This window comes from Sebastes umbrosus, chromosome 7, assembly GCF_015220745.1.
Source record: "Sebastes umbrosus isolate fSebUmb1 chromosome 7, fSebUmb1.pri, whole genome shotgun sequence".
NCBI lineage: Eukaryota > Metazoa > Chordata > Actinopteri > Perciformes > Sebastidae > Sebastes > Sebastes umbrosus.
The window spans coordinates 35,433,939-35,457,159 of NC_051275.1; the positions used below are offsets into that span (position 1 = coordinate 35,433,939).

Below are 23,221 nucleotides of genomic sequence, written 5' to 3' on the forward strand. Positions count from 1 at the left end.
TTAGCATTACCTCAGAGTAAAGTAACTGCTGACGTTAGCTGACATGAAGGATCCAGTTGGTTTGGAGCTAAGGCTAATGTAGCTGCTAACGTGAGCTAATGTAGACGGATACTAGCGTTAGCAGCCAGGAGGAGGTGGAGGAGGAGGAGGAGGAGGAGGTGGAGGTGGAGGTGGAGGAGGAGGAGGAGGTGGAGGTGGAGGAGGAGGTGGAGGAGGAGGAGGAGGAGGAGGTGGAGGTGGAGGTGGAGGAGGAGGAGGAGGTGGAGGTGGAGGAGGAGGTGGAGGAGGAGGAGGTGGAGGTGGAGGTGGAGGAGGAGGAGGTGGAGGTGGAGGAGGAGGTGAGGAGGAGGAGGAGGTGGAGGAGGAGGAGGTGGAGGTGGAGGTGGAGGAGGAGGTGGAGGAGGAGGAGGTGGAGGTGGAGGAGGTGGAGGTGGAGGAGGAGGAGGAGGTGGGGGCAGGAGGATAGTGGGACCGTTCAGGAAACAAATTAAAAAGAAAATAAAGTGATAAATGCTATGAAGGGTAAAATCAGAGCGGCATCCGGTTTCCTTCCACGCTGATCTTAACAGCGTGACCCGGCTTCGTCAGGCGGCGGATGTCAGCGATTCTACGCATCTGTTTATCAACGCGGGACATTCCCTTCTTCATCGGACCGTGCTGGAACAAACAGAAACATCAGATATTAGAAAGACCGCTGACACGTTCAGGATAGCCTTATCTATTAACCGTCTCTGTGAAGAGAGAAAGAGAGGGATGAAACGCTGCACACCAAAAGCAAAGCGCATTCTTCGCGCGGCGCGATTAAATGAAAAGTCAAGACATGGCCGGCACACCAACGACCCTGACCCGCCGATGTAAACCCTCACAGGTACTGCACTTAGCATCAACATATGCTCAAAGCATGACATGGCAAACTGCAGCAACTGGGCATGTCTGTAAAGGGGAGACTCGTGGGTACCCACAGAACCCATTTCAGAGGTCAGAGGTCAAGGGTCCCCTTTGGACATGGACTTGACAGTTTTTACTCGCTAAAATTAGCGTAACTTTAAAGCGTTATTTAACCTCCTTCATGACCAGCTAGTATGACCTGGCTGGTACTGATGGATTCATCAGGTTTTAGAGTTTACTATGATACCAGATACCAGTCTAGCTTTAAAACTGGACTGCTAATGTGTTTATAAGATTTTATTATTTTTTGGGGATTTTTGGGGATATTTTACTAATTCTTCTGGATTATTTATTCATATATTTTTTGGATATTTTACTAATTCTTTTACATTATTTTGAATATTTTTGGTATATTTTACTGATATTATTTTGCATATTTTACAAATTTGGTCCGACCCTTTGCTGATATGTTTCTGCTATTTTGGGGATATTTTACTAATAATTTTCAATCTAGTTTCATATGAAACCAGTATCTTCCCTCTGCCTTTAAAACTGAGCCCACTACAACCTCTGAAATATCTACAGCGTTAATGTGTTAAGAAATGATTGGCATTAAAAAGATTTAGCGTTAACGCGTTGACTTCGACAGCCCTATTATGTCGTTATTTTGGCATCGTTTTGAACCGTTTATTGCAGCAGAATCTGTTTATTAGAGATTCATACCGCCGTAGTAAACCAGATTAATTCAGCCAACGTGTGACTTTATAGATACAGTTCATATTTATTGATTTTGATCACCAGTTATTAGCTGTGTGCGCCTCCAGATGATGTTTAGACACGCTGGCGTTTACATATCCGAGACTTCAACCACGGCAGAAACAACTACTATTGCTGCACGGTGCCTGTATGTGGACGACGGAGAGAAACGCTGGTATCTACACGGAGGTAAGCCATTCCTCCTCCTCCTTCTGAAAAGTCACTTTGCATTTGGTGTGACCACAGCATAAATCGTCTGCTGTATTGATGCTGACACGTTTTCCTTTAGTTTGAACAGAATCAGTGTATTCTTATCTGCTGTTTCATCACTCTTTAGCACACTTCACTTCTCCGGGGTCATGCAGAGGAAGAGTTAAACCCCCTCAGAGATGTTGCATCACCAAACTTCCCAAAAGCCAGATCCCCAACCCACCAGCACGTTAGTTAGTCTACTGCTCATAAAGAGGTTTATGATTCAAGTGAGTAATGTGAAGGTTTATCAGACGGCTGCAGAGAGGCTCATATTACTACAAGTTACCCCAGAGAACCATTCTATCTTTGTCACGACGATCTTCAACTAAGTTTCAAGCTATTTATCGTCACGTGACAAAAATCCCAGAGAAGAGGTCGTTGAGACTAAACAACAAAACAAGAGAGGTATAAGAGAGGTAACTACCTTCTACTTCCACAGACTCAAATGAAGCACATCTACACAGTCTGACATTAAAAACATCTATTTCTGAATTGTAAAAAATAAAATCTCGATACATAGGTGAATCCATTCCCCCCCCCCTACACAATCACACTAACTAACTGATGGAGGCGGCGGTAGACCAACAACTCCCCTCTTCTGAGAGCTCAAATTACTGTTATGTCAATGAGTCTGGTGGCTTTAAAGAGAGCACAGATAACGGCTTCAGTTCCCCGTCAGACAGGGCCGTCTGACAGCGAGGTTAATGTTCTAAATATAACGTACACCTACTGAATACTACCCCACTGAGAAACTCCATCTACTGTAGTAATATACTGACTATGACTCTGGATCAGAACCTCATAGAACCCCACTGAGAAACACCTGAACTCTCCCTTTAACCTCCATCTACTGTAGTAATATACTGACTATGACTCTGGATCAGAACCTCATAGAACCCCACTGAGAAACACCTGAACTCTCCCTTTAACCTCCATCTACTGTAGTAACACACTGACTCTGGATCAGAACCTCATAGAACCACACTGAGAAACACCTGAACTCTCCCTTTAACCTCCATCTACTGTAGTAACACACTGACTCTGGATCAGAACCACACTGAGAAACACCTGAACTCTCCCTTTAACCTCCATCTACTGTAGTAACACACTGACTATAGATCAGAACCTCATAGAACCCCACTGAGAAACACCTGAACATCCCTTTAACCTCCATCTACTGTAGTAACACACTGACTATAGATCAGAACCTCATAGAACCCCACTGAGAAACACCTGAACTCTCCCTTTAACCTCCATCTACTGTAGTAACACTCTGACTCTGACTATGGATCAGAACCTCAGAGAACCCCACTGAGAAACACTTGAACTCTCCCTTTAACCTCCATCTACTGTAGTAACACTCTGACTATGGATCAGAACCTCATAGAACCCCACTGAGAAACACCTGAACTCTCCCTTTAACCTCCATCTACTGTAGTAACACTCTGACTATGGATCAGAACCTCATAGAACCCCACTGAGAAACACCTGAACTCTCCCTTTAACCTCCATCTACTGTAGTAACACTCTGACTATGGATCAGAACCTCATACTACCCCACTGAGAAACACCTGAACATCCCTTTAAAGTGGACAGTAGAAATGTTTGAGTGGAAGGAGGACAACTCTTAACTAAATGGAGAAAAGTTAGATCAGTGTTGTTGTGAGTCCCACTGGTCAGAGGTCAGAGGTCAGAGGTGAGTCAGCTCTCTGACAAAGATGGTTCCCCTCAGACAGACGCTCCACTCCGTCTCGTATCAGTTCATTAACAGCGAGCGGAGCGTCTTCTCCGGGGGGAAACTCTTTGCAGACACCTCACACAAGTCGAGCCATCACCGCACGCCGTCACACGCCGTCACACGCCGTCACACGCCATGCAGAAGGACTTACTGCCCCCCCCACACAGGAGCTACAGGGGCATTCTGTTCCCCTCTATGCTGATCTTCACGGCTCCCTGCGGGCGGCCAATTTTCCTCTGCTCAGCAAAGCGACGCTTGTGCTTCTCCAGCAGGCTGACGCCTTTCTTATAGCCGCTCTACAGAGGACCAATCACAGCTCAGCAGTTTAACCTCACTTCCTGTGTGAAGACAGCCCTCCACACCACAATCACACTTCCAGGACGTCTTCAGGGACATCTTTTTTTTTTTTTTTTTTAATCAGAATTTTTCTCATTCAAGTTCCTTTAATTGCAAGCTAGAGGTCAGGCGACTCTGTGGTTCAACAGTACCACTACAGATATATGGTTTTATATAGCAAGTTTAAAATGTGCATTAAATAAATAAAGTATAACAGAACATTCTAAATATTTATTAAAATATCACTTAAATGAAGGCAATGATTTATCTATTTATTATTATTTTAATAGTTCTTTAAAATAATAATAATAGATAAATCATTATTACCTTCATTTATTATTATTTTTAAATAATAATAATCCTTTAAAATAATAATAAATGAAGGCAATAATGATTAATGTATTTATTATTATTTGAATAGTTCTTTAAAATAATAATAAATAGATAAATCATTATTACCTTCATTTATTATTATTTTGAAATAATAATAGTCATTTAAAATAATAATAAATTAAGGCAATAATGATTTAACTATTTATTATTATTTGAATAGTCCTTTAAAAATAATAATAATAAATAATTATTGCTTTCATTTATTATTATTTTAAAATAATAATCCTTTAAAATAATCATAAATGAAGGCAATAATGATTTATGTATTTATTCTTATTCTAAAAAGGAATATTATAATTTTAAGGATTTTAAAATATATTTATACAACCAGAGACGTATCCATTTCTACCTCATTACTGGTAAGATTCATCCCCTTCATTATTAAACTCCACATTAAGACCTATGTGGTGTTCATGTCAACAGGTAAACTCAGATTTAAATATGGCGACCCCGTTGACTTTCACCCTCTCCAGGTGACTGAAACGTACATTCTGCCTTCAGACCTAATGACTGAGAAGATAAACCAACTCATCCGTGTACTCACCCTGTTGGACTCCATCTCCACGTTCCATTTGGGTCGTACCACGTAGTCTTTGTTGGAGGGCATCGGCACCCGAGCCCTGGCACAGAACCCGGGGTCACCGGGTCGCAGCGCTCTGCAGGGAGGAAGAGGAGGTGTTCAGTTACAATGATGATGAGCCTCCATGTTATTACAGTGGAACTGGATCCAAACAACCAGCTTCTGGAAATCTGAAGCAGTGTTGCACGGTACACCGATACTAGAAAAGGTATCGTAATACTCTGCCGTTAAAACGGCACGATACCGCGTTGGTGTTTCAGTATCCGTATGGAGGTGTTTCAGTGTGGAGGTGTTTCAGTATCAGTATGGAGGTGTTTCAGTGTGGAGGTGTTTCAGTATCAGTATGGAGGTGTTTCAGTATGAAGGTGTTTCAGTATCAGTATGGAGGTGTTTCAGTATCCGTATGGAGGTGTTTCAGTATCAGTATGGAGGTGTTTCAGTATGAAGGTGTTTCAGTATCAGTATGGAGGTGTTTCAGTATCCGTATGGAGGTGTTTCAGTATCAGTATGGAGGTGTTTCAGTATCAGTATGGAGGTGTTTCAGTATCAGTATGGAGGTGTTTCAGTGTGGAGGTGTTTCAGTATTAGTATGGAGGTGTTTCAGTATGGAGGTGTTTCAGTATCCGTATGGAGGTGTTTCAGTATCAGTATGGAGGTGTTTCAGTATCAGTATGGAGGTGTTTCAGTGTGGAGGTGTTTCAGTATCAGTATGGAGGTGTTTCAGTATGGAGGTGTTTCAGTATCAGTATGGAGGTGTTTCAGTATCCGTATGGAGATGTTTCAGTATCAGTATGGAGGTGTTTCAGTATCAGTATGGAGGTGTTTCAGTATCAGTATGGAGGTGTTTCAGTGTGGAGGTGTTTCAGTATCAGTATGGAGGTGTTTCAGTATCCGTATGGAGATGTTTCAGTATCAGTATGGAGGTGTTTCAGTATCAGTATGGAGGTGTTTCAGTATCAGTATGGAGGTGTTTCAGTATCAGTATGGAGGTGTTTCAGTATTAGTATGGAGGTGTTTCAGTATCCGTATGGAGATGTTTCAGTATCAGTATGGAGGTGTTTCAGTATCAGTATGGAGGTGTTTCAGTATCAGTATGGAGGTGTTTCAGTATCAGTATGGAGGTGTTTCAGTATTAGTATGGAGGTGTTTCAGTATGGAGGTGTTTCAGTATTAGTATGGAGGTGTTTCAGTATGGAGGTGTTTCAGTATTAGTATGGAGGTATTTCAGTATCAGTATGGAGGTGTTTCAGTATGGAGGTGTTTCAGTATTAGTATGGAGGTGTTTCAGTATTAGTATGGAGGTGTTTCAGTATGGAGGTGTTTCAGTATCCATATGGAGGTGTTTCAGTATTAGTATGGAGGTGTTTCAGTATTAGTATGGAGGTGTTTCAGTATCCGTATGGAGGTGTTTCAGTATTAGTATGGAGGTGTTTCAGTATCCGTATGGAGGTGTTTCAGTATGGAGGTGTTTCAGTATTAGTATGGAGGTGTTTCAGTATCAGTATGAAGGTGTTTCAGTATTAGTATGGAGGTGTTTCAGTATCCGTATGGAGGTGTTTCAGTATGGAGGTGTTTCAGTATTAGTATGGAGGTGTTTCAGTATCAGTATGGAGGTGTTTCAGTGTGGAGGTGTTTCAGTATGGAGGTGTTTCAGTATCAGTATGGAGGTGTTTCAGTATCAGTGTGGAGGTGTTTCAGTATCCGTATGGAGGTGTTTCAGTATTAGTATGGAGGTGTTTCAGTATCCGTATGAAGGTGTTTCAGTATGGAGGTGTTTCAGTATGGAGGTGTTTCAGTATCCGTATGGAGGTGTTTCAGTATGGAGGTGTTTCAGTATCAGTATGGAGGTGTTTCAGTATCCGTATGGAGGTGTTTCAGTATGGAGGTGTTTCAGTATCAGTATGGAGGTGTTTCAGTATTAGTATGGAGGTGTTTCAGTATCAGTATGGAGGTGTTTCAGTGTGGAGGTGTTTCAGTATCAGTATGGAGATGTTTCAGTATCCGTATGGAGGTGTTTCAGTATCCGTATGGAGGTGTTTCAGTATCCGTATGGAGGTGTTTCAGTATCCGTATGGAGGTGTTTCAGTATCAGTATGGAGGTGTTTCAGTATCCGTATGGAGGTGTTTCAGTATCCGTATGGAGGTGTTTCAGTATCCGTATGGAGGTGTTTCAGTATCAGTATGGAGGTGTTTCAGTATCAGTATGGAGGTGTTTCAGTATCCGTATGGAGGTGTTTCAGTATCAGTATGGAGGTGTTTCAGTATCAGTGTGGAGGTGTTTCAGTATCCGTATGGAGGTGTTTCAGTATTAGTATGGAGGTGTTTCAGTATCCGTATGGAGGTGTTTCAGTATGGAGGTGTTTCAGTATTAGTATGGAGGTGTTTCAGTATCCGTATGGAGGTGTTTCAGTATGGAGGTGTTTCAGTATCAGTATGGAGGTGTTTCAGTATCCGTATGGAGGTGTTTCAGTATGGAGGTGTTTCAGTATCAGTATGGAGGTGTTTCAGTATTAGTATGGAGGTGTTTCAGTATCAGTATGGAGGTGTTTCAGTATGAAGGTGTTTCAGTATCAGTATGGAGGTGTTTCAGTATGGAGGTGTTTCAGTATCCGTATGGAGGTGTTTCAGTATGGAGGTGTTTCAGTATCCGTATGGAGGTGTTTCAGTATCAGTATGGAGGTGTTTCAGTATCCGTATGGAGGTGTTTCAGTATCAGTATGGAGGTGTTTCAGTATCAGTATGGAGGTGTTTCAGTATGGAGGTGTTTCAGTATCCGTATGGAGGTGTTTCAGTATCCGTATGGAGGTGTTTCAGTATCCGTATGGAGGTGTTTCAGTATCAGTATGGAGGTGTTTCAGTATCAGTATGGAGGTGTTTCAGTATCCGTATGGAGGTGTTTCAGTATCAGTATGGAGGTGTTTCAGTGTGGAGGTGTTTCAGTATGGAGGTGTTTCAGTATCAGTATGGAGGTGTTTCAGTATCAGTATGGAGGTGTTTCAGTATCAGTATGGAGGTGTTTCAGTATCAGTATGGAGGTGTTTCAGTATCAGTATGGAGGTGTTTTGGCATCATTACAACACTGATGTGAAGCTGAACTTACTTCTCCTCTCCAGTCAGCTGTTTCTCCAGGTCTCTCCGAGGCGTCTGACCACCTGAACTAGAGACAGAAGAGGAAGGAGAGAGAGAGACAGTCTGGTTTATATCATGATGCATTAAACAGAGAATGAAAACAGGAAACAACAAGCACAGGTCACAGATATGAGAGCTTGAATTCAGCAGTGAGTCCACGTTCTGCTGAACTCACTGAAACGGAACTGGTCCCAGTCTGAGTCTCCATGCTGTTATTATCATTCTCCACCTCACGGCAGTTAGTCAGCTATTCAGAGGAACTGCTTCTCCTGTCAATGTGTGAAACCCAAAGTGTTTCCATCCTTTACTGGATGTGTCGTGTTTACCACGCTGGAGTTAACATGGGAGGGTGCAGGTCGTATCCACGACGACCCTCCAACTTTTTATACTCTATGAGGTTTGTTTTGGTTGACGGATACGGAACAGATATGATGTCACAGACTACCACAATGAAAGCGTCAACTTCCTTCTACCTCCACATAGACTCAGATGAAGCAGATATATCCATTCTGGCATTAATACATCTGTTTAGAAATCATAAAAAAATCGTGATACATAGGTGGATCGATATTAGTGAAACATGTCACAAATATGTGAAAAATATCCGAAAATTATTTGTAAAATATCTGAAAAATATCTGACAAATTTATGAAAAATGTGAAAGATGTCCAAAATGTATTAGTAAAATATTAGTGAAAATATTAGGGAAAAATGTCTGACATATAATTGAAAAATATATGAAAATTATAAAAAAATTAGGTGAAAATTTTTTTGAAAAATATCCAATATGATTTGTAAAATATTGATTTTTCTTCTCACCCCTAACAAGCAGCAGAACATGGAGATGCACAAGTAAAGTAAAAGTTTCTCAACATTGTACTTCAGTAGATGTACTTTCTACCGCTGACTTTACACAGGTTACTTCTGAAGTGCAGGAGGGACGACACAGAGACAACGTCTTGCACATATTTTGAGTCTCTTTGAGAAACAGGAGCTCCAACTCAACTATCAAAGAGCCGCTTCACATGATGGTGAAGAGCTTCCACATTCAACGTGACAGAACTTTAACAAGGTACCAGAACAGAAACCTGCCGGGGAAATGAAGTGTGAAGAGTATGGACATGTACACTAAACACACCGCAAGCTTCAGGCGTGTGAGAGGCATTACTAGAGGATGACAGAGACAGAGAGTAGTCGTTGTTAGGAAGGTCGGTCTTTAAGACATCACATTCAGCAGCTCCGACCACAGAGTCCGTATAAAACCCAAACTAAGAGAGAGTTCAACCCTTCTTAGGCTGGAGGGAAAACCCCCAAAAGGGCTTTACTTTATGAGATACCCCGACCGCAGGTAGAACAAACACATTCTCTGAGGTCTCCTACTTATCAAATGGATTATTGCATAAACATATTTTACTGCAAAAAAGCAGTTAAATTGACAGATATTGTGACACATCCCATAAATAAAACTCATGTGATTTCATAATGCAAACTGGGATTGATCCCAAATTTGGTTTGATAGTGGACAGGGGGTTCTCTAGATATGTGAATATAACAATGCATTGACGAAATACAGAACTACAAACACGAGTACAATAAGCGTAAATATCAAATATGAAAGTCTATGATGAATGTATACGTTTACTTTTAGGCAGCTTTGGCTAAAAATATCTGAAGATTCTTAGTAAAATATGTGGAAAATATCCAGAAAATGTGTGAAAAATGTCTGAAAAATATCCCCAAAAATGTTAGTTAAATATGTGAAAATATTAGTGAAACATATCTGACAAATATGAGAAAAAATTCCGAAAAACATTAAAAAATTGTTAGTTAAATATGTGAAAATAGTCCCGATAAATATGCGAAACATTTCCATAAATATCCCAAAAATGTTTAGTTATATATGTGGAAATATTAGTGAAAATGTCCGACAAATAATTGAAAAATATCTGAAATTAGTAAAATATGAGAAAAATTTCTGAAAAATGTCCAAAACATATATTGGTTAAACATGTGAAAATATTAGTGAAAAATGTCCGACAAATATGTGAGAAACTTTGTTGTGCTTTGATCAACCTCTGGTCGGGGTATCTCTAGTTCTGGGGTGTCTTCCCACCAGCCTCTCTCTCTCTCTACATCCAGTCAGTCTGAGTTTAACAGAACTCAGTCTAGATGCAGGACTCGCATGCAATTTAGTGACTGAACCTGATTGGTGGAGAGAAGACGTCGGGTTCCTCCGCCCTCTCCACCTTCTGAGGTTGACTGGGAGGGAGGAAGAGGAGGAGGAGGAGGAGAGATGAAATGGACGGATGAAGAGGAATGAAAGAAGAAAAAGTGAAGGTAGAACTAAAAGGACGGGAACAACATGAGATGAGTGAATGAACAGAATGAAGCACTGAGGACAGTAAAAAGGGAAAAAGATGTGGATGAAAACAGTCAGAGGCGACGGGTACAACCTCAAACCTCCCAACACCTGAGCAACGCCATCATGAAGCTGGACCCTCATATACGATACTTAGAGTGAACCATAACACACATTTAATGAGCTGATAACAGTCGAATCAGGTCATCAATAATGATTGAGGGACGCCAACGCTTTTCTGGACTGGAAAACTAATTCAGCGTCCAAGTTGAAGAGTATTTTCCCATCATGCAACTGTGGGCAAGAGGTTTTTTTTAATTGTCGATTAATCTGCTGATCATTTTCTCCATTAATTGATCAGTTGTTTGGTCTATAAAATGTGGATCAGTGTTTCATAAAGCCCAAAATAATCGATTAATCGTTGGAGCTCTAGCGGCTTAATGGAAGTCTGAATCATTTCATTTTTCTTCTTCTGGGAACAAAACTACTTCACATGTAAATAAAACATCTGAATTATTCTGGTTTTATCTCTGATAGTCGTTCTTATTGAAGGGAAACATCAATATAACAGCTGATTCATGACTGTTCAACAGTAGTGTACGTGTGCCTCCAGATGGGTGACAAACACACAGAGGACAGCAGACATGTCAGTAGTTCAGGGTTAGTTTAGTACTTTAGTCGTTGTCTCTGAGGCATCTGCTGGTCCAGGTCTCTCTGCTGACGCTCCTCTCTCGTCATCCCCTTGTAGTTGGACGTCAGGCCGAAGATGGGCCGCGACCACTCATCTGAACAGACGACAGAGATCAGTACAGACACTTCAACACCTCGTTACTGACGAGCTGCTGATTCAGAGGGAGAGGGAGAGGGAGAGGGAGAGGGAGAGGGAGAGGGAGAGGGAGGTCCTTACTGATGAGCTTGAGAGCCAGGTCTTTGTTGGATCGAGACTCTTTGGGATGTTTGTACAGAAACATGACGGAGCGTCCGATGCCGCTGTGCTTCAGAGTCTCCTGACTCACGCTGGGCAGCTGCAGGGAGGAAACACACAGACAGACAGTCAGACGCTGAACTATATAAACTGCATCAACTGCATCAACTGCATCATATCCACGGAGCCCCAGAGAGAGCACATACAGATGACTGCGATGGATATATCTGTGACTTATTGACAGTTTAGCATTTACACCAATGCTTTCACAGGTGATTTGATATACTAAATAAATATTTATGTGGAAATGCCCCCCCAAAAAATATAAAAAATGTGAGAAAAATGTCCAACAAATTAATGAAAAATGCCCAAATATTATTAATAAATTAGGTGGAAAAAATAGTAAAAAATGTGAAAGATATCTAAAAAATATTAATAAAATATGTGAAAAATATTGGTGAGAAATATGTGAAAACACAGTGAAACACTGAATTACGTCTGCCTTCCTCCTGCAGCAGCAGCGTCTGTACTCACTTCATGTAGGATCCTGAGTAGCTCCTCTCTGATTCGGAGAGCAGGAAGTGATTTATCTGGAAGAGGACTGATCCACTCTTTAATGGCCGACATCACGCCGCTGTCGATAAACGTCTCCTTCAGGTCCTGTCTGAGGGACAAACATCACAAGTTAAACTAAAACTGTAGTTCGCTTCATATTTTGGACAGACACTTAGCTTTAAGTTGCTCAATATTCTTTCTGTCACATTAACAATGTTACACCTATTTACAGCATTTACACCAAAGCTTTCACTGGCAATTAGCATAATAAATAAATAAATAAATAAATAATGTGAAAAATATCAGAAACATGTCTGTCAGAAAATTATTCATAAATTAGGTGATAAGATTTGTGAAAAATGTCAGAAGAAATGTGAAAAATATCCAAAAATTAATTAATTTGGTAAAAGAATGTGAAAAATGAGAAAAATGTGAAAAACATCTAAAAAATATTAGTAAAATATGAGAAAAATATCCAAAATGTCAGAAGAACACCCCAAAATCATTAGTCAAATATGTGAAAATATTAATGAAAAATATCCGAAAATTGAGAAATTAGGTGAAAACATTAGTGGAAAAAAAAAAAACAGAAATATGTGAAAAATATCCAAAAATTATTAGATGAATTAGGTTAAAATATTAGTGAAAAATATCTGACATATAATTAAAAAACATCTAAAATTATTAATAAATTAGGTGAAAGATGTCAAAAAATGTGAAAAATATCACTAAATTATTATCAGTAGTTTACCAGGAACTGTGTTTGAGCGAGGTTTTATAGATGATACTGATTAATGGAGGTATGAGATATTATATTAACGATAAGAGCTCTTACTTCTTCAGGTGCATGACGACGTGCGGCAGCAGGGTGAGTTTCTTCAGCGCCGGCTTCTTCTGACTGTTCAGAGTTCGGTCCTCCTGTTGAAACATCACACCGTCAGTAAAACAGGAAACCACCAACCAAAAGAGTTCAGCGAGGCTTTTATTTTGACAGGCAGACCTCCGCGGCCTCGTTCATCTTGCTGATCATGGCGCTGACCACGTCGTCGGCGTCGCTGATGAACGTCCCTCCATCGCGGTGCCGCCTCTTCCTGCTGTTCAAGGCTTTCCTCTTAGCGAGCATGATGTCGAAGTCGGACATTAAACTGGTGCTGAAGACACACAGAACACGTTAGATCAGACATGTGGCTGAACTGAAGACGTCTATAAAGAGACTCGTCCTTACTCTTGGCCGCTGCGGTCGACTCCTTCATCGGAGTCGGACTCCTCCTCCACCTGCTGCTGCTTCTCCTTCAACTCCTTCTTGTCCTCCAGGTCCTCCTGGTTGAAGCCCTGCAGGAGGACGAACCACACCGTTTACCTCCGTAACGTCTGCAACAAGTGAACGGCAGTCGTCGTGTTTCTGATGAGTCGTACTCACCGTGAACTCCTCCTCCTCCTCGTCCCCAGACTCTCCGAAGATGTCTGCGATCATTTTCCTGGAAGAAACAGAGGTCAAAGGTCACATCAGCAGCTTTCACATCTGACTTTGGGTTCAAATTAAATGCACTGAATGTCCCCAAGAAGGGACGAAAAAAGTCTTTAAAAAGCTGTTTATATATATATATATATATATATATATATATATATATATATAATATACCCATGTACGTGTTGACTAGCGTTAGATATCCACAAAGTCTGGGTGACTAGCTAACCTTTAAGGTTCACAACATCAGGAAGACCAGACTCAACCTTTCAGGGCATGCAACACAACTCCCAGTACAAGCTTAGCGAGTTAGAAATGTCCGACAAAAATGTGAAAAATCACCAAAAAATAAAATAGTAATAAATTAGTAAAATATGTAAAAATATTTGTGAAAAATTACAGAGAAATTATTAAAAAAATCCAAAAATGATGAGTAAAATTTGTGAAAAATATCCAACACATTTGTGAAAAATCAACAAAAAAATAAATAATACCAAATTAGTAAAATATGTAAAAATATTTATGAAAAATGACAGAAACATTTGAAAAATATCCAAAAGTTATTAGTAAAATATTGTGAAATCTATTTGAAAAATTTCCAAAAAATGATTAGTAAAATGTGTGAAAATTATAAGTAAATAATAAATATGGCTCCCGTTCATTCCTATGAAAGTTGGGAATGGAAGAAATTATTAATAAATTAGGTGAAACATTATTAACAAATTAGGTGAAAAAATCTGCAAAAGATTACTGAAAAATGTGAAAAACATCTGAAACTTTGAATAAATATGAGAAACATATCCCAAAAATTTCCAACAAATGTGAAAAATAACCAAAAAATAAAATAATAAATAAATGAGTAAAATATGTGAAAAATACCTGAAAATTATTAATAAATTAGGTGAAAAAAAACATGCAAAGAAATGTCAGAAAATATTTGAAAAATATCTGAAAACCTTCAGTAAAATATGAGCAAAATGTCCAAAAATTATTAGTAAATAATAAATGCAGCTCCTCGCCCGTCATCTGAAAATAAAACTGAAGCATCTGAAGTTTAAGAACACAAAACTAAAGAACACAGAGAAACAACACGCAGTACACCCAGTACTCCCAGTAGCCCGAGTACTCCCAGTACTCCCAGTACCCCCAGTACTCTCAGTACCCCCAGTACACCCAGTACTCCTAGTACCCCCAGTAGCCCCGGTACTCCCAGTACCCCCAGTAGCCCCGGTACTCCCAGTACTCCCAGTACTCCCAGTACTCCCAGTACCCCCAGTACTCCTAGTACCCCCAGTAGCCCCGGTACTCCCAGTACCCCCAGTAGCCCCGGTACTCCCAGTACTCCCAGTACTCCCAGTACCCCCAGTAGCCCCGGTACTCCCAGTACACCCAGTACACCCAGTACACCCAGTACTCCCAGTATATTCCGTATCAGCTCTTTACTGCAGCTCTGTGATATTTCCACCGACTTTAACTTCAGATTACTGAGATGAAATATTCTTCATCCGGTATTTACTCCTCCTCATCGCCGTCTCCAGACTCGCTGTCGCTGCCGAACAGCGCCTTCTCGTCCTTCTTCCCCGCCGCACCCTTCGACCTCTCGTCGTCCTCGCTGCCGCTGTCCGAACCCAGCTCTCTCAGTTTGGCTGCCAGACTCTTATCGGGACCGACCGAGCCGCCGTCGCTGTCCGAGTTCTCATCATCCGACACCGCCCGACTCCTCTTCACTGCTGAGGAGAAGAAACACTATGAGGTAAACGTCTGGCTCACAGCCGGCGATGCAGTTCATCCCAGAGGTGTCGGCTGGGTCATTTAATACCAGATAAACCAGTTTATCAGTCAAAACAAGCAGCAACAACAGACAACCACCGGCCGAGTATTTAGTGCTATAAATGAAGTCTGAGAGGGTTTCTGATCAGGACATTTGTAGGCAGTAAAACTCTTTTCATTAGTTTTTATTCTGATTTATAAAAAACACTTTCAGGTTTTAAATATGCACAAAGTGTTAGTTCACTTTGACAGTTTTATTATAATCTACTGAGTGGTTAAAACCTGCAGCAGAGTGTGTTTGTATGTAACTGCACTATTTAATAGGGCCGTCCTCTTCGACCAAAGAAGTTGTTATTCCACTAACACTCATACGATTTTGTCAACTAATCGATTCATTGATTTAATCGACCGATCTGTAAAACTGACTTTCACATAAAATCCCACTTTAAATCTGGTGTTTACCAGAGATGTGCTCATTCGTTTCTTAGAAATACTGTAAGTAGGGATGTTAATAATTAACCGTTTAACCGTTAACTGAGGTTAAGCATTTTAACCGATCAACGCTATCGGTTAAAACAGTTAAAAGAAATGTTAATCATTAATTAAAAAGCTGAGAAAAACTCGTCACTTAAAGGAGAGAAGCTGGTCCACCTCAAGAGAGTCTGAGGAAGTTACAGATACAGGAAGTCGGCTTCCGTCTATAGCTCGCTTGAGCAGAGGAGTTGTAGCCTCGTAGCATTTATTCACCGACAAATAAACTGTACACACACTGTCTGCTACACCTACACCACCACCGACACACACTGTCTGCTACACCTACACCACCACCAACACACACTGTCTGCTACACCTATGTTCACAGCTAAAACACCACCGACACACACTGTCTGCTACACCTACATTCACAGCTAGAACACCACCAACAACACACCGTCTGCTACACCTACGTTCACAGCTAGAACGCCACCAACAACACACCGTCTGCTACACCTACATTCACAGCTAGAACGCCACCAACAACACACTGTCTGCTACAGCTACGTTCACAGCTAAAACACCACCGACACACACTGTCTGCTACACTTACGTTCACAGCTAAAACACCACCGACACACACTGTCTGCTACACCTACACCACCACCGACACACACTGTCTGCTACACCTACGTTCACAGCTAAAACACCACCGACACACACTGTCTGCTACACTTACGTTCACAGCTAAAACACCACCGACACACACTGTCTGCTACACCTACACCACCACCGACACACACTGTCTGCTACACCTACACCACCACCGACACACACTGTCTGCTACACCTACGTTCACAGCTAAAACACCACCGACACACACTGTCTGCTACACTTACGTTCACAGCTAGAACACCACCGACACACACTGTCTGCTACACCTACACCACCACCGACACACACTGTCTGCTACACCTACGTTTACAGCTAAAACACCACCGACACACACTGTCTGCTACACCTACACCACCACCGACACACACTGTCTGCTACACCTACACCACCACCGACACACACTGTCTGCTACACCTACGTTCACAGCTAAAACGCCACCGACACACACTGTCTGCTACACCTACGTTCACAGCTAGAACGCCACCGACACACACTGTCTGCTACACCTACGTTCACAGCTAGAACGCCACCGACACACACTGTCTGCTACACCTACGTTCACAGCTAGAACGCCACCGACACACACTGTCTGCTACACCTACGTTCACAGCTAGAACGCCACCAACACACACACCGTCTGCTACACCTACGTTCACAGCTAAAACACCACCGACACACACTGTCTGCTACACCTACATTCACAGCTAGAACGCCACCGACACACACTGTCTGCTACACCTACGTTCACAGCTAAAACACCACCGACACACACTGTCTGCTACACTTACGTTCACAGCTAGAACGCCACCGACACACACTGTCTGCTACACCTACACCACCACCGACACACACTGTCTGCTACACCTACGTTCACAGCTAGAACGCCACCGACACACACTGTCTGCTACACCTACACCACAACCGACACACACTGTCTGCTACACCTACGTTTACAGCTAAAACGCCACCGACACACACTGTCTGCTACACCTACGTTCACAGCTAGAACGCCACCGACACACACTGTCTGCTACACCTACGTTCACAGCTAGAACGCCACCGACACACACTGTCTGCTACACCTACGTTCACAGCTAAAACACCACCGACACACACTGTCTGCTACACCTACGTTCACAGCTAGAACGCCACCGACACACACTGTCTGCTACACCTACGTTCACAGCTAAAACACCACCGACACACACTGTCTGCTACACCTACGTTCACAGCTAGAACGCCACCGACACACACTGTCTGCTACACCTACGTTCACAGCTAGAATGCCACCGACACACACTGTCTGCTACACCTACACCACAACCGACACACACTGTCTGCTACACCTACGTTTACAGCCAAAACGCCACCGACACACACTGTCTGCTACACCTACGTTCACAGCTAAAACACCACCGACACACACTGTCTGCTACACCTACACCACCACACACTGTCTGCTACACCTACATTTACAGCTAAAACGCTACCGACACACACTGTCTGCTACACCTACGTTTACAGCTAAAACGCCACCGACACACACTGTCTGCTACACCTACACCACCACCGACACACACTGTCTGCTACACCTACACCACCACCAACACACACTGTCTGCTACACCTACACCACCACCGACACACACTGTCTGCTACACCTACGTTCACAGCTAAAACACCACCGACACACACTGTCTGCTACACCTACGTTCACAGCTACAATGCCACCGACACACACTGTCTGCTACACCTACGTTCACAGCTAGAACGCCACCGACACACACTGTCTGCTACACCTACACCACCACCGACACACACTGTCTGCTACACCTACGTTCACAGCTAAAACACCACCGACACACACACACACACGGTCTGTCGGAAACTCGCTGAAGTTATGCCGCCGTATGTGTGTGACTACGGGGAGCACGAAGCTACCAGCAGAGCTACAGATCTTAATGTAACACAAACACACACCGTTTGTTGGACAATTGCTATCGTTCCGCCGGGCAGACACACAGCTGACAACCTGCTAAACTAAACTAAATGTGCGGTGGAGACTTTTACTGGGAAAGTGGCTGCATGTCCGCGACACTACACGCAGCATCGTAGCTGCTAAGTTAACGCTCCCAGACGGTGAACTGGGGACTCAGTTGTTTGTTGTGCTCATGCTCTGCAGTTTATAATCGGTTAACGAGGGTCGGTTATCGGTTAAGAACATTTTTCAAAATTAGCATCCCTAATTTTGTTGTGTAATTGCTTTGACTTGTCTGTCACTCGACATCACTGTAAATGAGGGCAACCTCAGTGAACTTTCGAGTTTAAATAAAGGTTAATAATACATCATTTTATTGTCATTTTTTCTCTTTATGTTTCTTGGCTGTTTCAGGACTTTGTTGCTTTTATCTTTTTATTTTCTCCCACTATGTTTATAGTTACGAATCAAAACACCAGATTGGTTGTACATGAAAACTCTTTCCAGGGAAGATAAATATTCTTCCATCATCACAGTGAGATTTCCCTCCGGGATCTCCACGGCAACCAAACAACTGCTGCTGCTCCCCTGAAGGGTTAAACTCTCTCAGCTGACTCCACCTCAGCTGGAGGTCTGAGCTGGACTCAGGTCATCTTACCTGGTTTGTCTGCCTTCTCCTCATCCTCATCCTCACTGTCTGACAGGATGGCCTTCTTCCTCTTCACTGCAAACACACACCAGAGCACACAAACAATATCTCAACATGTTCGCTCATCCACGATAATAATAATAATAATAATAATAATAACCTGGCTTCTCGTCCTCGTCGTCACTGTCATCTTTCTGCTTCCCCTCCTCCCCCTGCTGCTCTCCATCACTTCCTGCTGCAGCCTTCCTCCTCCCCGCCTCCTCCTCCTCACTGTCAGACTGCATCACAGCCTTCCACTTCCCTCTTCCTCCTCCTCCCTCTTCCTCCTTCTGTTTCTCCTCCTCCTCATCAGAGTCTGTCTGCGCTGCCTTGCGTCTGGCAGGCGTCTCTGTGTCAGAGTCACTGTCAGCGTTGGACCGGCGGCCGGAAGGCGCCGCGGGTTTGGTGGCGTCCTCGTTCTCCGAGTCGCTGTCTACGGCTGCTTTTGGCCTCTCGGCCGCCTCCTCCTCCATGTCCGAGCTGCTCCCCCTGCGTCTGGCGTGAGGCGGCGAGCTTCCCCCCTCCTCGTTATCCGAAGCTCTACGTTTGACGGGCGGCGACTCCTCGTTGTCCGAAGCGCTCACCCTGCGTTTGACCGGAGCGCCACCGTCGTCGTCGCTGTCAGCGGGCCTCCGAGCCTCCGCCTCCGAGTCGCTCTTGTCGCTGTCGTCATCGCGGCGCCGGGGGGCCTCACCCTCTGAGTCGCTGTCGGCTCCTCTGTGCCCCTCGTTGTCGGAGCCGCTGGCCGCCCCGCCGGTCTCCGTGGCGCGGGTGGCGTCTTCGTTGCTGCCGTCGTCCTGTTGAGATAAACAACAAAGGCGTGAGAAAAAGTAGAAACATCCTTTAGAGCAGCAGAACAGTCACTGTGTGACTCTTCAGATTTATCTTGAAGCTTCACAAATATTCTGGTATATTCTAGTGTTGAACTAACAACAAGCCTTTTGTTGTGAGGGGCTTTAAAAATAACATAATAATGATGATAATAATTCCTAGTTGGGTTCCTCCATTAAATTCAGCCCATTTCCTCCACTGAAATCCATCCCAAAGTAAGAGAAGCTGTGATGTATAAAGATGACATGCTGAGCTGGTATCGAGGCCTCAGTCTGACCTCAGATTGATGTCCGTCGCTCTTCGCCTCCTCGCCGTCTGACGCCGGGTGTTCATCCTGAACCGGAGTGCCGCCTCCGTCATCTGCAGAACACACAACAGGTCAGTGACACACTTCAGCATCTCATTACACTTATTACTGATGTCAGACACCTGCAGAGAGCCAGGAAACAGGACAATAAACGCGGTTTGTGTGTCAGAGACTAGACATGATGGGAGAAAGTAGAGCTGAGAATCTGGGACCTGGAGACGCCAGGAGGACCTGCAGAAACCTGATTCTGGCTCAATCTAAAGCAGCTCAACTGGGTCTGAGGTGTGGTTTTCAGCGTGGACTCTGATAAGGTGTTCTTCTACACTGTAATGCTTTCAGGAGGGACAATCCACTTAAAAAAACAGAAAGATCTCAGGATCTCCTACAGTCTGCACACCAAACTCCATGCAGGAATGTTAGGTTTTAACTTGGTTCACAAGTAAATAACACATGGTGGTAAAATATAACGAGAAAACATTATGAGATATAATATTTAGGTCTGTTTTTCAATCCGGCGTGCATTCATAAGATAAGATATCTGGTTTTGTATCTTATTTCTACCCAATACTACAGAATCAGAGTGAAGCTTTAAATCAGCTCAGTGCAAACCGACAGGAAGTGACTTACTGACGGATTCACGACAGACTGGAGCTCCTGTTTTAACCAGTTATGAACATCATCCACTAAACTCTGTTAAAGCACAATATGACAGATAAGCAGGGCGGTAACGCGGCCAGCTCAGGAAGCTCACATCACACGCATACCTGGTTGTTATTCACAAACTGCTGACCCAAAACAATCACACACAACAGGCTGCTAACAGGCTAACAGGCTGCTAACAGGCTAACAGGCTGACAGGCTGCTAACAGGCTAACAGGCTAACAGGCTGCTAACAGGCTAACAGGCTGCTAACAGGCTAACAGGCTGCTAACAGGCTGCTAACAGGCTGCTAACAGGCTAACAGGCTGCTAACAGGCTAACAGGCTAACAGGCTGCTAACAGGCTGCTAACAGGCTAACAGGCTACTAACAGGCTGCTAACAGGCTAACAGGCTGCTAACAGGCTGCTAACAGGCTAACAGGCTGCTAACAGGCTAACAGGCTAACAGGCTGCTAACAGGCTGCTAACAGGCTAACAGGCTACTAACAGGCTGCTAACAGGCTAACAGGCTAACAGGCTGCTAACAGGCTGCTAACAGGCTAACAGGCTACTAACAGGCTGCTAACAGGCTAACAGGCTGCTAACAGGCTAACAGGCTAACAGGCTGCTAACAGGCTGCTAACAGGCTAACAGGCTACTAACAGGCTGCTAACAGGCTAACAGGCTAACAGGCTGCTAACAGGCTGCTAACAGGCTAACAGGCTACTAACAGGCTGCTAACAGGCTAACAGGCTAACAGGCTACTAACAGGCTAACAGGCTAACAGGCTGCTAACAGGCTGCTAACAGGCTAACAGGCTGCTAACAGGCTAGCAGGCTAACAGGCTGCTAACAGGCTGCTAACAGGCTGCTAACAGGCTAACAGGCTGCTAACAGGCTAACAGGCTGCTAACAGGCTAACAGGCTAACAGGCTGCTAACAGGCTAACAGGCTACTAACAGGCTGCTAACAGGCTAACAGGCTAACAGGCTGCTAACAGGCTAACAGGCTAACAGGCTGCTAACAGGCTAACAGGCTACTAACAGGCTGCTAACAGGCTAACAGGCTAACAGGCTGCTAACAGGCTAACAGGCTAACAGGCTGCTAACAGGCTGCTAACAGGCTAACAGGCTGCTAACAGGCTAACAGGCTGCTAACAGGCTGCTAACAGGCTAACAGGCTGCTAACAGGCTAACAGGCTACTAACAGGCTGCTAACAGGCTAACAGGCTAACAGGCTGCTAACAGGCTGCTAACAGGCTAACAGGCTGCTAACAGGCTAGCAGGCTAACAGGCTGCTAACAGGCTAGCAGGCTAGCAGGCTAACAGGCTAGCAGGCTAACAGGCTAACAGGCTGCTAACAGGCTAACAGGCTAGCAGGCTAACAGGATGCTAACAGGCTAGCAGGCTAACAGGCTGCTAACAGGCTAACAGGCTAACAGGATGCTAACAGGCTAGCAGGCTAACAGGCTGCTAACAGGCTAACAGGCTAACAGGATGCTAACAGGCTAGCAGGCTAACAGGCTGCTAACAGGCTAACAGGCTAACAGGATGCTAACAGGCTAGCAGGCTAACAGGCTGCTAGCAGGCTAGCAGCTAGCAGGTCGTGTTTACCGGACTGGTTCGCGGACATGAAGTCGTCCTCTCCGTTCATCCTCCTCGGATGAAGAACGGTTGAGATTCAGAGCGGAGCACCGAGCAGCTCTCCGTTAACGTTAACCTGTAGTATATAGTGTTTATAATAATATCAGAGCGGGAGAACTGACCCGACCAGAGCAACAGCTAGCTGCTAGCCCGAGAGCCAAAACGGAGTCACTCCCGTCATTTACGCATGCGCCAGTTTTTCAATAAACTTTATCAACACGGACACAACAGTTTACAATAACATCAGATCCATGGGGGATTTATCTTTCATATGTTACAGACTCAGATGTAAACAGTGGTGGAATATTCAAGATTGCAGAGTTTTATTTGCCATTTGCTCCTTTAAGAACATTGTAATTCTGAGCAGTTTACACCAAGTCAGCTTTAAGAAAAGAAAAAAGGTAGAAAAGGCACAAGGTAATTACAGAACAAAATAAGTAGCACAATAAATAAATCAATTATTGAAATATAAAACTACCCTCTGCATAGGAACGATACCCCACAATACAAATATACAGTAAATATATATTTATATGCTCCATGACCATGTTTAAAGAACTTGTAACTCTCAAAATAATTTAAAAAATAAATAATTAATATATTTCAGAGAATTCCACAGTGGAAGGCAGCTTATTGCACAGCATTACAGTCCATTCAGTTCAGGTGTGCTGTGTGTCAGTAATGGTATGGAGGTGAGGTGTATTTGTGTCCCTCTTTAACGTCCTTTACCACCAGTCTGATTGTAGCTGGAAGCAGCTGTTGTGAAACCAGAGGTGCTCTGTGAGTGCAGATGCTCTCTGGCCTGTGGTGCCTCAGGTTGTGTCCTGATGAATATAACG

The 23,221-nt window shown here is 43.5% G+C and overlaps 2 protein-coding genes and 1 long non-coding RNA gene across 7 annotated transcripts in view; 1 reads left to right on the forward strand and 2 right to left on the reverse strand.

Annotated features, from left to right (window-relative positions):
* The window catches only part of LOC119491100 (interleukin-1 receptor accessory protein), a 256,684-nt gene that overhangs the window by 102,802 nt on the left and 130,661 nt on the right, over window positions 1-23,221 (forward strand). The window lies entirely within an intron of this gene.
* On the reverse strand, window positions 448-22,565 carry LOC119491097 (protein IWS1 homolog). 5 transcript variants are annotated; one of them, XM_037774752.1, is made up of 17 exons: window positions 22,353-22,565; window positions 20,072-20,154; window positions 19,085-19,760; window positions 18,934-18,999; window positions 14,896-15,109; window positions 13,332-13,389; window positions 13,137-13,243; window positions 12,912-13,062; window positions 12,747-12,829; window positions 11,891-12,020; window positions 11,339-11,456; window positions 11,105-11,216; window positions 10,275-10,331; window positions 8,044-8,100; window positions 4,908-5,019; window positions 3,786-3,930; window positions 522-657 (listed from the first exon to the last, which is right to left on the reverse strand). In XM_037774752.1, exons 1-16 carry the CDS (start codon window positions 22,390-22,392, stop codon window positions 3,805-3,807), a joined length of 2,190 nt encoding a protein of 729 aa, XP_037630680.1. In that variant the 5' UTR covers window positions 22,393-22,565; the 3' UTR covers window positions 522-657; window positions 3,786-3,804. The 5 variants fall into 5 exon arrangements, with proteins under 5 accessions (XP_037630679.1, XP_037630678.1, XP_037630682.1 ...); XM_037774751.1 differs by lacking the exon at window positions 3,786-3,930 and having other exon boundaries at window positions 448-657; window positions 14,896-15,106; XM_037774750.1 differs by lacking the exon at window positions 3,786-3,930 and having other exon boundaries at window positions 448-657.
* LOC119491135 lies at window positions 1,971-2,934 on the reverse strand. The gene is made up of 2 exons (XR_005207547.1): window positions 2,827-2,934; window positions 1,971-2,648 (listed from the first exon to the last, which is right to left on the reverse strand). It is a non-coding gene; the product is annotated as an uncharacterized LOC119491135 (long non-coding RNA).